The sequence below is a fragment of the Erinaceus europaeus genome, chromosome 4 (assembly GCF_950295315.1).
Source record: "Erinaceus europaeus chromosome 4, mEriEur2.1, whole genome shotgun sequence".
Classification (NCBI taxonomy): Eukaryota; Metazoa; Chordata; class Mammalia; order Eulipotyphla; family Erinaceidae; genus Erinaceus; species Erinaceus europaeus.
In genome coordinates, this window is record NC_080165.1 from 113,552,089 (window position 1) to 113,565,568 (window position 13,480).

The 13,480-nt window shown below is 42.0% G+C and overlaps 1 protein-coding gene across 1 annotated transcript; it reads right to left on the bottom strand.

Moving 5' to 3' along the window:
* Nucleotides 1-900: 900 nt before the first annotated feature.
* On the bottom strand, nucleotides 901-1,719 carry OLIG3 (oligodendrocyte transcription factor 3). Its single transcript, XM_007531597.1, has one exon. The coding sequence runs from the start codon at nucleotides 1,717-1,719 to the stop codon at nucleotides 901-903; it is 819 nt and encodes a 272-aa protein (XP_007531659.1).
* Between the last annotated feature and the right edge of the window lie 11,761 nt (nucleotides 1,720-13,480).

Sequence of the window (13,480 nt, forward strand, 5' to 3'; positions counted from 1 at the left end):
TTGGCCCCTTGAACAGCCCAGGAAGGGTAGGACTAGTTTGAAGAGGTTGAAGGAAAGGAAGAAGCATGTGTGCATGTGAATATGGGTCTTTGCACCCTGCCCCCCTTTAAATTTCATACAACAACAGACAGATATAGAGTACTTGGAATAATTCACTAATAAATCCTTGTTACAAGGAAAATGGTATCACAGCCTGCACAACATGTTAAGACAAGATTCATTTAGAGGTGTGCATGCATTCTTTTGACCTACACTGCATCATAAAAAAGACCATGGTGGTAGGAGATACTGTACCCTGGACCAGAATTAAGATTTGAAACTCAAAACTTAGGTCACTCCCTCTCTATCGCCATTGTCTCTGAGGAAAAAAAAAAAGGGGAGAAAAAAAACGCTGTGGAGAGGACAGTAACAATTATAACTGCATCCACATCAAGGGAATATTTACATTTGTTTTGCACAAAATGGCTGGTTGTCCTTTTCCAAGGTGAAAACACAGCGCTAGAGAAAGCCAGCTGGGAAGTCCCTTCGCAAGTTTTAACTACACCAACCCCGTCTTTATACAACAAATGCAGTTTTGACAAGAGCATATGGCATTAAGAAACATTGGCTCAGAGAAAGGTAAAGAAGCATGCATGCAAAACGCGAAGTCTGGTTCTGAGTCCCCCTTAGCTACCACCTAACGACATTGCAGTTTGGTTTTGGTCCTTTTTCCCTCCAGGAGTCAAGTGGGGGGTGGGGGAGTCTGAGATCTCTCAAATGGTAGAGGAGGCAGTGAGAGACATTTGCCCACCCTCCCAGTGGCCCTGCAGGACCCAACCATTCTTTCCCCTCCCGGCTCCGCACCGCAGACCCTCCTGCAGCTCCCGCCCCTCTTCCTCCGCAGCCTGGCGGTCCCGCTGCTCACTTCAGCAAGTCCTTGGACTCTGCCGACAGGCGGGCCATGTTGGCAGTGGAGAGAGCAGACAGGTGCGGCGGCGGTGGCATCTGGCAGATGGTGCAGGGACAGGGTAGCCCAGCCCAGTGCTGGAAGCCGCTGCCCAGCTGCAGCGCTGGCGGCGTAGAGGGCGCCTTGAGCAGCGAGTGGGGAGGTCGGATGGTGCTGATGGCTGGCAAGGAGGCGGCGGACAGGGGTGAGGAGGCATTGCCAGACGAGAGCGCTCCGCCTAGGATGGGGTGCACTGGGTGCACGGCGTTGGCAGCGTGTGCTGGGTGGCCCGCAGAGTGGCCCACGGTCCCACAGTGGAAGGCCGAGTGGTGGCCCCCATAGATCTCGCCTACCAGCCTCTTCATCTCCTCCAGGGAGCTGGTGAGCATGAGGATGTAGTTTCTGGCTAGGAGGAGAGTGGCGATCTTGGAGAGTTTTCTCACCGAGGGTCCGTGCGCATAGGGCATGACCTCGCGCAGCCCGTCCATAGCGAGGTTCAGGTCGTGCATCCTCTTGCGTTCCCGTCCATTGATCTTCAGCCGCAGCTGCTGGAGGTCCTGCTCCGACAGCTGCTTCTTGATTTTGTACTTGCTACTCTCGCCCGCAGCTTTTGCGCTGGCCCGCGAGAGACTCTCTCCAGGCATCTTCTGCACCAGGTCACCTTGCGTGGACGAGACCGAGTTGAGACGGCTCTCCTGGTGGTGGTGGTGGCGGTGGTGGTGGTCCCTCAGATACATCTCATCCATGTCCGGAGAGGAAGCTCTGCTGGAGACAGAGCTGGAGTCAGAATTCATTTTACTACAGGGGATGTGGCCCTAAGGTGGGGAGGTTTCAGGCGGGAAAGGGAAGAAAATCTTGAATAATAATTGAACGCAAAAATCTCCACAGCTGGACGACACCCTTCTCAGCAGCAAGACGAGAGAAGAAAAGTTCTGGATGTCCTGCCTTTCCCCGCTTTTCTCCCTCCCCACGTCCCTGTCTCTGCCTAGGCTGTTTGCTGGGCAGCTATTTGGTGTGTGCTTGAACTAACCTCAAGCTGCAAAAGAGGGGCTTTTATAGAGCTGCAGCGGAGAAAAGAGACAAAAGGAACCCTCCTATCTATCCTAGGCTGGTTAGGATGACGTGCCATCATTCAGGGCGGTGCGCTTTGCTGTCCCATTTAGCAAGGATTCCTATTCATATTCATTGTGGGGCCTCACTGGGACACCTCTACTCAGAAACTGCTAGGAGCCCTCAGGCACAAAACCCTCTGATTGACACACTCATTGCTCCAGCTTATGTCTACCCCCCCACCTCCAACATGCCTCCACCGCACACCCCTCCCCAGTTTCCCTAACCAAATCACACCCGTGGAAGCTGACAGCTGATGGAGATTCTTAGGTGCTAAGGTGAAGACTTAAAACCCTCTCTCCCCTTCTTTTCCTAATTACTCCCATGCAGGCAGAAGAAATCCCAGTGGAAATTTTGGAGTTGAGGACCAGGACAGAAGGGAGATTCTACTGCACTGTTGTGGTGTGCGATCAAGGGCTGCAATAAGGCAAACATAATCTTTACTTCTCTACTCCATCCCACCTCCAAGTAGATCTCTTTTCCCAAACCCATTTGTTAATATTCTGGTGTATTCTCTTTGGGATGTTCAGATTTCATGAACTATTTTCTCTTAAAGCACTGTTGTGTTGCTTAAAGCTCATGTTCTCTCTCTCTCTCTCTCTCCCTTCCTCCCTCCCTCCCTCCCTTCCTCCCCATCTTCCTTTCCTTTCCTCCCTCCCTCCTTTTCTTCCTTCATTTCTTACTTTCAAGATGACTGTAAGGTTTCAATTTTGCCCAGTTCTTTAATTTCTTATGACTACAGCTGAGGAAATAAAAATTCCAGTGCCATAAGGAGAGGGAAGGAAAAGTTCCAAGGGGACAGGGAGGCAGATGAGTATCTTAAAGATTTCTGTGAACTAAAGAGAGATTGCTCTGCTTAGAGGTTTTGGAAGCCCCTGGGCCTGAGTTGCTAGTGGAAGAGATTCAGCAGTCCTATCCTGAATTAGCCTCTGGCTGCCTGAGTGTTAGGCAGTCTTTAAAGCCGCCACGGAGCCAGGGCGGCTGGACCAACCCTGCTGGGGCTGCCCGAAGCCTGCAGGCAGAGAAGCCAGAGTTCATGATCAAATAATAAACAGGGAGTGTTTATGCAAGTATTTGGGGCAAATAAAGGATCTGGACAGCCCCTCCTTCAGGACTGTTTGAGAGCACTGTGGGCTGGTGTAAGATGAATTCTGGAGATAAAGAGACTTGACTTTTGGAGCTGTTTGTGCAAAAGATCACTGCAGATCTTTCTCTCTTTCCCTCCTCACTGTTGGTTTTCTGGACACTAAGTGGCATAAGGGCGGAAATTCTCCAAAAGCAGCTATTGGAGGGGGTGTCTGTAGAAGAAACCAGGGCACCACCACCACCACACTGCAGATTTGAGGAACCAGAGTTAGATTGCTATAGCTGTGACTGACTGTGCCTAGAAACTGCAAGAAACCCAGAACTTTGAGCACTTTGTGTTCCTGAAGGTGATGTGGAGTCCTAGGAAGGGAAGAGGAAGCCTCATTTTACATAGACACAAATCAAGTGAGTAAGAAGAGGAGAGGGTGCAATGGAATGGGGTTTGCACATTTCTGCAAGGCTGAGCTTCCTCTGCAGTCTCACAGCAAATGCATAGCATCTCTGACAATACCTGTTGGCATCAGAGTCAGTAAAAACAAATGTTTTTACGGTACAGAGCTTTACTTCTCTGTTTGAAAAAAAGAAGAAAACAAGAAGGAAGGATCAGAGTCAAGGCGAAGACTTTACTTAATGTTTTAGCTTCCTTTCACCTTTTCCTCTGTAGAAGGAAAGTTTCTTGTAATGGAGAATTTAAGAGATTATTAGATGTGGAAAGACTGATGTCATACTATTCAAACAAAAGGAATGTTTCTTCACATGACCACCCTCCCTCCCAGTTGCTTATAAAATGTCCCAGAACTTTGGCAGATGCTTGATACCTTCCCAGGTAATGGATAGGAGCTAGAGAAAGGTGTGCCCCTAATGGCCGGCCTTTGCAACTTGCCTGCTGAGGCAGTCAGTGGGGTGGCTTCTCACTTTAGGACCAGGGCACTAGCCCAGCCCTCACAGACATTCTGAACCGCCTTCCTGCTCCTTGAACATCTACTTCCATTATTTTCATGTCCAAAGTGAGAATACTGCATCAGAATTTGGATTTTAGCAAGTAGAAAACTCCAGTTAAGAGCAGGAAGGTTGTGAATGAAGGAGTAAAAATATGATTTCTATTTTCATTCACCCACTGAACAAAAGTTCCAATTTTCTCAGTGAGAAAAGGAAGTGGGAGGTGTGGCCTTGCCAATCTTCAAATTTGCTTAGAATGTGACTAGAAAAGAGAAATAGCACAGTAGCAACAGGGGCATAACTATCCAGGCTCAGGGCCAGCACCTGGAAACCTCAGTTCTCTCCTTGTCCTCTGCTTCAAGGGCAGTGGTGCCTGTACTTTTTGGGGGAGGTAGGTGGGGACAGAAAGGACTTTGCATGCAAAGCTAGAGGCCCTAGTAGGACATGCTCTGTTGCTGAAGTTTTCCAGGAGTCCCAGACTCTCTTAGGAGGCTTGTTTATTGACCTTTTGGGGAATTAACATAGAGAACTGGGACTTTGCATAAAGAAGACACACCTTTGCTCCTAATCTTCCAGTTTTACATGAGGCAGAAGCCTCATAGTAGGCAGTGGAGGAGCTGCTTCCACCCAGTTGTCACCCTCTTTTAACTCTAAAGATCACCCCCAAAGCTTGCCCAGCCCAGCCCAGCCCTTTGGACAAACTCCCAACCCAAAAAGAGGCAGGTGAGGGAGTTGTGGGAAGTAGAGCAGACTGGTTCCTATCAGGACCTTTTCTACCATTGCCTATCTCTGGCATGTTCAGGAAGGGAAAAGAAGGGAACTGGAGTAGGACCAAGAATGCAGTGATGGTGCAAAGAGACCTTAGCTGAAGACAGTGCTTGACCTTGGCAGTGACCAGGGGTCTATTCTGAGAACTAAGTGCCTTGAGGACAAGGATCGAGCCATTTGTCCAAGGTGTAGGATAGAGTTCCCACGGCCACACCCCGTGCCAACGCAGCAGGGGAGGGCAGAGGCGCCGAGGGGCTGGTCCTTGAGCAACAGGTGAGCTGGGACAGGAGAGCTGCTGCCCAGCTCTGGGAAGAACCCACACACATCTCAATCTGTACTTCCTATGAAAGCAGAGGGGCAGAGCGGGGGCAGGCAGGAAAAGTGCCCCATTCTCCCTCCACTCTCCATCCCCTTGGGCGCCCAGAACGTACAATCTCAGGTCTGCAACCTCAGAATAAATAGAGACCAGGTTTCCCCGGACTGCACATTCCACAGTCTGCTGGCATCTTCCCCACACTCTTCCTCCTGCTGCCCCGGGAAATGTGAAACATCAAGACCATCTCTTACCTGAAGCAGAGTGTGTGCCTGATACCCACACAGTTCCAGCTACCGAGTTCCAGCTACCGAGTTCCCCTCTAGACACTGCGGGTTCAGCCGGAGGCGGTGGCTGTTTGAGCTCAGGAGCGACCCCAGCCCCCACCCATCGTTGAGAGTCCAGCGGCAAATGTCGCACTGGCCGACCTGCTCGGCGACGACAAAGGGGTGTCGGTCAATCAGCTACTTACTGAGGGGCTCCTTTGGTTCTTCAAGCCTCAAACTTGACGGGCGGAAACTTTGTCAGCAACCGAATGGTGGGAGGTTGTCCTGTTGGCTTCACCTTTCAATTTCATCTCCTTACAAAACAAAAAATGATAAAAGTGAAATGCAAGTGATGTTCCCTAATGTACAACCAATCGGAGGCATGGCCTTAAAAAAGGTTGACCAAAGAGGAATTTCTTTAAAAAATCGTTTCCTTCTTTATTATCATTATTATTATTATTATTATTATTATTATTATTTCCTACTTTAAGTAAAACAATCACTTCACAACCGTAAGTGTGTGTGGGGGAAGGGGGTAGGACCATCAAGACTGCTAACTTGATAAAACAGGTTAACCATTACAGATAATAACTAAATATCAGCAAAGATTTTAGCCAAGCAGGAATCTTTTCAAACTCGGAATCAGGCTGGAGAAAACGTGGCTAGGTACTTAACTCCCATCCCAGACGCTGCATTCCAAGATACCAAAATAGAATACCCAAATAGAATACCCAGTTTTTAAATAGGTGCTAGAATGACCCAAGTAAATGAATTTAGATCAACTGACAGATGTTTTTTAGTTTTCTAGGTTTCCTCATATTTTACATAATATCCTAAACTTCTGGTGATCTGCCTGGTGTTTTTCTGCTTATCTTAAAACAAACAAAAAACACATGATTTTCATATAGAAAAACAGTCGAAATTGAAGGACAGCAGAATTTTTATAGGGATGATAGCTACTTTTCACAATGGTAAATATGAGGCAGAAAGATTAGAACAAGTCCCAGAATATGTTAATTATGTGAATGCATAGACAGGTTAAAACAGCGAGAGAACTACTAGTTGGTTTAATGATGCAAAGCACCAAAAATGGCTGGAATCAACAGACTCATAATTATTAATTATTTAAAGACTGACTAAAGTAAAAGGAAATATGAATTTCTGGCTTCCAATTTTTAAGGATTTTTGTGTAATTGGTTACTCACCATACTTCAGTCCTTTTGTTTGTTTGTTTGTTTCATTCTGTAACATTTGATCAACTACCAAAAAATCTCCGTTGAGTTTTCTTCCTAAGAAAGACTATAGTCTGAGAGCATTTTCCCTCAAGTTTGGGATGTTTAGATTGACTGAAATTCCATGATGATAAGTCATAAAAACTGATGAATTAGTTACACTAAAATTTACATACTTATACATACATTATTGGCATGAACTCTGACATCTTGGATTTGCTGTGTCATTAATAATAGTACTGAGAGAGAGAGAAAGAGAGAGAGCATGAATAGATGCCCCAAAGACTTTTGAATGTAGAAAGCAACAGAATTAGTGTATGTTCATGTTTATGAAAGCAATATATTACATGATTTCTTATTACAGTTAACAATACAAGTAGGTTCTAAAACTTAGGTAAATTAAGTAAAATATTCATTTGAAGTTTGAGTTTAAATAAAAAAGATACTTGTTTTCCAGGTGCTAATAAGAAGAAAAACATGTGATAAAACTGTCCATATGTAAAAGTTGTAGATTTTATAGTTGTACATTGCAGTTCACAGAAATGCCATGACTCCAAACATAGATTTACATATATTACTTTGAGAAAAGAAATTAAAGATTCTGTTTCCAAAAGTAAAAAAAAAAAGCAACTTTCAGAAATCAGAATTTCCATGTCCAACTGATTTTATATATAATATATGAAATGGAGAAGTAACCTCTGCTTCAAATTTATTTTAAATCCAAGCAGAAACAAAGTATGGTCTTTCCTCTTTAATCCATTGTATTTATTATTTATAGGTATGCTTTATTTTATTTACTAATACCAACAATATGAGCATAAAGGTTGTCTAACCAAATGGTCACCATTTAGAAGACTAACTGGATTTTCACTAGCGTCTTTATATGGTATAATAACAAATAATAAAATTGATATAATTATCCAGGTAGCTGAAGCTTTGAGGTTTTTTTTTTTTTTTTATTGGAGAAGAGAGGGGAGAAGTTTGCTAGAAAAAATTTTTACTCAAAATTTCTAGATATACATTCCAGTTTTTATTTACAAATCAGTCTGACAACAGAAATGATATTCTCAACAGTACTATCATGAACTGCTGGTACACAGTTTTACACATTTGATATATGTCAATTGTTACAAAAAAGGATGATAATGCAAATTAATATCTTTATAACATGTTTTTATTTAAGACAATAATGAAACAACTATGATAATTTCCTAAACCTTCATTTTTCCTATTAATTTTGATTACTACACCAAAATCTTGATAATATGAAATAAAATTTGGGCTATTGATACTTACAGATGTAGTTAATAAAAACATTTAAAACATTTCCTTATATAATATGGTGAGACCAATAGAAGTAAGTAGACTTCTAGGACAAAATATATAATGCAGAGAAAGGAAAGAAAGTATAAAATACATCATTATTACTTCATAAATTATACATTTACTCTTTGCCTTATACCTATTTTGAAGAATTGTTCGAATGACAGTTCTTCAAAAATATACATTTTATAAATTTATGGAAAATTTTAACTTTTTATATTTTAATGCATCGCACATTTGTGGGTATTTGTTTGTTTTCCAAAGTTAGAGATAAAGCAAGTTCACAGATCTTAGTTTAATGTTTAGTGGACTCCATGGCACTCTTATTTCAGTCCTGGAGCCTGTGATGTGTTAAACCAATCTAATTGCTTGAGATAAAACTGTATAAAATGACAAGACTTCATAATTCTTTGTAACTAGTTCTTCTGGGTACAGTAATGGTTCAGAAACTGCTGTAAACATATAATAGAAAGATGAAAACACTATCAGACTGAAACTATGCTTAAAAACAAAATTGTTAAAAAGTCAACATTATAGGTATCCTCACGCTGCTAGATGGGAACCTTTTTTTCCTTCTGTTTCCTTTCCTTTTCTTCTTCTTCTTCTTCTCCTTCTTCTTCTTCTTCCTCTTCTTCTTCTTCTTCTTCTTCTGCTTCTTCTTCTTCTTCTGCTTCTTCTTCTTCTTCTCCTCCTCCTCCTCCTCCTCCTCCTCCTCCTCCTCTTCCTCCTCCTCCTTTTCCTTTTTTTCCTTCTCCTTCTTCTTCTCCTCCTCCTCCTTCTTTTTCTTCTTCTTCTTCATCTTTTTTTTTTTTTTTTTTTACCAGAGCATTGCTCAGCTCTGGCTTATGGTGGTGTTCTTCTTTTCTTTCTTTCTTTCTTCTTCTTCTTCTTTTTTTAATATTTATTTATTTATTCCCTTTTGTTGCCCTTGTTGTTTTATTGTTGTGGTTATTATTGTTGTTATTGATGTCGTTGTTGTTGGATAGGGCAGAGAGAAATGGAGAGAGGAGGGAAAGACAGAGAAGGGGAGAGAAAGATAGACACCTGCAGACCTGCTTCACCACCTGTGAAGTGACTCCCCCTGCAGGTGGGTAGCCGGGGGCTCTAACTGGGATCCTTATGCTGGTCCTTGTGCTTTGCGCCAGCTGCGCTTAACCCACTGTACTACTGCCCGGCTCCCTCTTTCTTTCTTTCTTTCTTTCTTTCTTTCTTTCTTTCTTTCTTTCTTTCTTTTCTTTTAACTGCCAATAAATACCTACTTCCAACATTGTTTTGCAGAACAATTTCACTGCCTATAATTGCTCATAGTGGAATAATGCATTTGCTTAAATTAGAACACACAACTAGAAATTCATAATTAGAAAAAATTTTAATTTCATTGACATGAATCTATAATTTTATTTTTTAGTTACTTCCATAATTGAAATTCTTTTTCTCTAGGAAATCTTTATATGTGATTCATTTGTATAAAAGTAAATCAAATAAGGTTGTGCATGTATTATATTTTCAAGTACACTTGCTATAATTCCCCTTTGTCTTTGTCTTTATCAGAGTGTTTGCTTCTTATGAAAGCAAACCAGGGTATAATAGCTCTTTTGTTCTCATTAAACTTATTAATTGAGGTAATTACATTAAATGGAAGAGAATGCCTTTGGGGAAAGTAATGACTAGAACAGATACCCAATAGAAAAATATTGCTAAAAGATTTTTTTGATAGGAAAGATGTGAACCAAGAGTCTATCAATTCACTTTAAGTATTTTAAGTAGCTATAGAAAGTAGAAACTTCTGCAGCTTGAGGCTGAAAACCTTTTTAAAGGCAGGACCAGATGGACAAGAAAATAATTCTCATTGTTTGTGGGACCCTTGATGTCCCTGACTGCAAAGCCATCAGTAACAATGAAGTGAAAATTAATATCAGGACAAATAATATTATGTATGTTTCTTTAATAAGTTGTCTTTTCATCAAAGCTAGCAAATGCCATGGGTTCATAGGAAAAATAAATGCTAGAAGAAATGTAAACTATTAAGAACTCATATTGTAAACATAGAGCTGTCACTTCTCCACTGGAGAAATGCCCCCCTCCCTGTGGCATGAACACCAGAGGCAGATAGTACATTAGAAAAATGTTATAACCAGTCAAAATTCTTAGATACCTTTTGCTGATTTTCTAGCTATGTACACTTCCACAAATTCCTTATTGATTCTGAACTTACATTTTGGCATCTGCACAGTGAGAAGAATACTGTCACTGACATATGTCACTGAGTCAAATAACAACTTAGCAAACCTATTTAAATCATGTAGAATTATTATTTTGAAATTAACACTTCCTTATCCTGTGTTTCTTTTTTTAAATTTTTTAAATATTTATTTTATTTATTTATTCCCTTTTGTTGCCCTTGTTGTTTTATTGTTGTAGTTATTATTGTTGTTGTCGTTGTTGGATAGGACAGAGAGAAATGGAGAGAGGAGGGGAAGACAGAGAGGAGGAGAGAAAGATAGACACCTGCAGACCTGCTTCACCGCCTGTGAAGCGACTCCCCTGCAGGTGGGGAGCCGGGGTTCGAACCGGGATCCTTATGCCGTTCCTTGTGCTTTGCGCCACCTGTGCTTAACCCGCTGCGCTACAGCCCGACTCCCCCTGTGTCTCTTCTATGTTCGCAAATTCAGCTTCATTTTTGAAGTTTTTCTTATTAAAAAAAGTCATTTTGCTGGTTGTGTTAACATTTTTCTCATCAACCTTCAGTATTAAGTCAGAATTCAACCTTTCCTGTAGTCCCGACCTCCTATCAAATTGAAAATTAATAATAAAAACTGTACCATGATTCTTCTAAAATGTCAGAGTGGAGACATGATAATTTTTATGAATTTTAGAGCTAAAACTATGGTATATAATTCACTAGTTTCAGAAAGCAGTATGAAAAGTTCCTCTAAATATGATAGAGAAATAGCTGATTGTTTATTAAAAATATATTCTTGGAAGAAACACGATTTTAAAAATGCTTTTCTCTTAAATAAAGCACTGAGAGGTAGTAGACTTATTGACAACCCCCCCCAAATTTTTATAACCCCCTCTCTCTGCTATTCTCTCAGTCACATTCTAATCACTGAACCAGAGATCAGGGTAGGGATGTTATGAGACCTGTTAGACAAGGATTAATTTCATATGGAAAAGCAGATATATAATACTCAAACTTTGGATTCTGAAAGCCCTGTCAAATTTTGTCTTAATAGATTTTTTAATTGCAAGCCCAAACCTATTTTCCATTTTTACTATGATCTGCTCACAGAGTCCTATCACTGACATATTGGAAAAAATTGTGATAGTTTTATTCACTCATTCACTCATCATTTCTTCACTCTTGAATATTAGCATAGTTAGAGATTCTAGGGGACTGAAGTCAAATAAATTATGACTCTGACCTGGTGCTATAATCTGGGTATATGAGAGGGAGAGAGAGAAAGAGAGAGAGAGAGAAAGACAGAGAGAGAAGAGAAAAAAAGAAAACTATGCATGCAACTTTCTGACTTCTGCCATTAATATAGGTTTTTTATTTTTATTTTTTTGCCTCCAGGGTTATCACTGGGGTTCAGTGCTTGTACTATGAATCCACTGCTTCTGGTGGCCACCCCCTCCCCCATTGTTGTTGTTGTTGGATAGGACAGAAAGAAATAGAGAGGAGGGGAAGACAGAGAGGGGGAGATAAAGGTAGAAATCTGCAGACCTGCTTCACCACCTATGAAGCGACTCCCCTGCAGTTGGGGAGCCTGGGGATGGAACCTGGAACCTTAAGTGGATCCTTGCATTTTGTGCCACATGTGCTTAACCCGCTGAGCTACCATGGAACTCCCAATATAGGTCTTTCTTATAGTTTATGCGCTTGTCCTGGAGATACAGAAAAGAAAACTTGAGGATTTGAAATTGAGGAATGTCACCTCTTCTTTCCCACTCCTCATCCTCATCCTCACTCTCACCCTTTTCCTCCTTCCTATCCTCCTTTTCCTGGTTTATTTTTGCATAGAACATTTCTTTGGTAAATGATTCCTGCGGACCAGGGTAGATAACATAATGGTTCTGCAAAGATACAAGGAGACTCCGAAGTCTCAGGTTCAATCACCCAACTCACCATCATCACCACCATAGGCAAGAGTTGACCAGTGCTCTAGTAAAAAAAAAAAAGTCCCAAAACCTAGGTTTAGACCATGTCCCTTGAGATAGAGCATATTTTCACATGAATCCATAAATTAGGGCAAAATATATACCTGAAAGCAAAAGTGCATAATAGTTTGCAGTGAGTCAATAAATGAACCAAGCAGGTAGAAAGACCTAAAAAGACACCATAAAGTTCATAATGAAATAGTGTCCACTTAGACTTAGATGCCCTCCTCACCTGCTTCCTATTATATTTCCCTCACTAGCTCCAAAGCTAACCTTATCAAAAAAAAAAAAAAAAAAAAAGCTGAATAAGGGCAAGAGACTGGCATACTTTAATGATGACTCTTTAGTCACTATCAGGACACCCCATCAGCTGCGGCCCTAGTCGGGGAATCCTGAGATTCCCAAACAGACATGATGGACCTAGACCTCGAATAAATCCCTTTCTCCATTGTTACCAGTCATCTCTATCAGGAACAACACAACTGATTCCTCTGTGGTACCCCATACGACCTTGCCCTCAACTTGGATCAACAATGGTAGAGAATGTTCCATCCTCCTAATGGAGGCTGGACAACATATTCTATGCTACACCTGAGAAAGATGGGTCCTGAAATTGGGGCAGCTTGAAATGTTCCTACTCATGACCACAGAATGTGAGTTCAGATCTATAGGAATGCAGAGGTCACATAGGCTCCTGTTGTTAATATTTCGGAGGCTCTTGCCGGCCGGGCTGGCTTCACGGGCGGGTAACAGAGACGCGGAGACAACGGCTGGGCAGGGAAGCTGTATTTCTTTATTCAGGAACAACGATTCATAAACTAAGACAAACTAATCACCAAACAGAACTCTGCTGTCTCTTTGTGGCGGCTCAAGCACACTCTCTCTTTTACTCTCGAACTCAGGAACCCTCGAACTCTCTCACTCTAGAACTCTGGAACTCTCTTACTCAGGAACCCTCTCCCGGGGTCCCTTGGGGCGGGGCTAAGCGGGCCCACGAAATTAACTGGACTGATCCAATTCTCTTGGCAGGGGAGGGCTAGAACAAACCAATGTAAAGTATACGACAATTCCCCCTTTTCTTTTAACTAAATGGCTACAGTATCAAGGGTGTGGGGTGAACAGAAACCTATATCGTACAGGCATTTTTTTTTAAAAAAGAAACTGGCACAAACTAAACTTTATCAGCTTAAAAAAAAAACATTTCTTGCCTCTGGGGGGCGTACTTTCTTCGACGGGCATTTGCATGGGGGCGGGGAACGGCCTAGAGTCCCATAGGCAGCTGGCTGCAATTCACTTACTATGAAACAAAACTTGTTATTAGCATATCTACTGCACGATCCAACGTTTCTAATAGAGA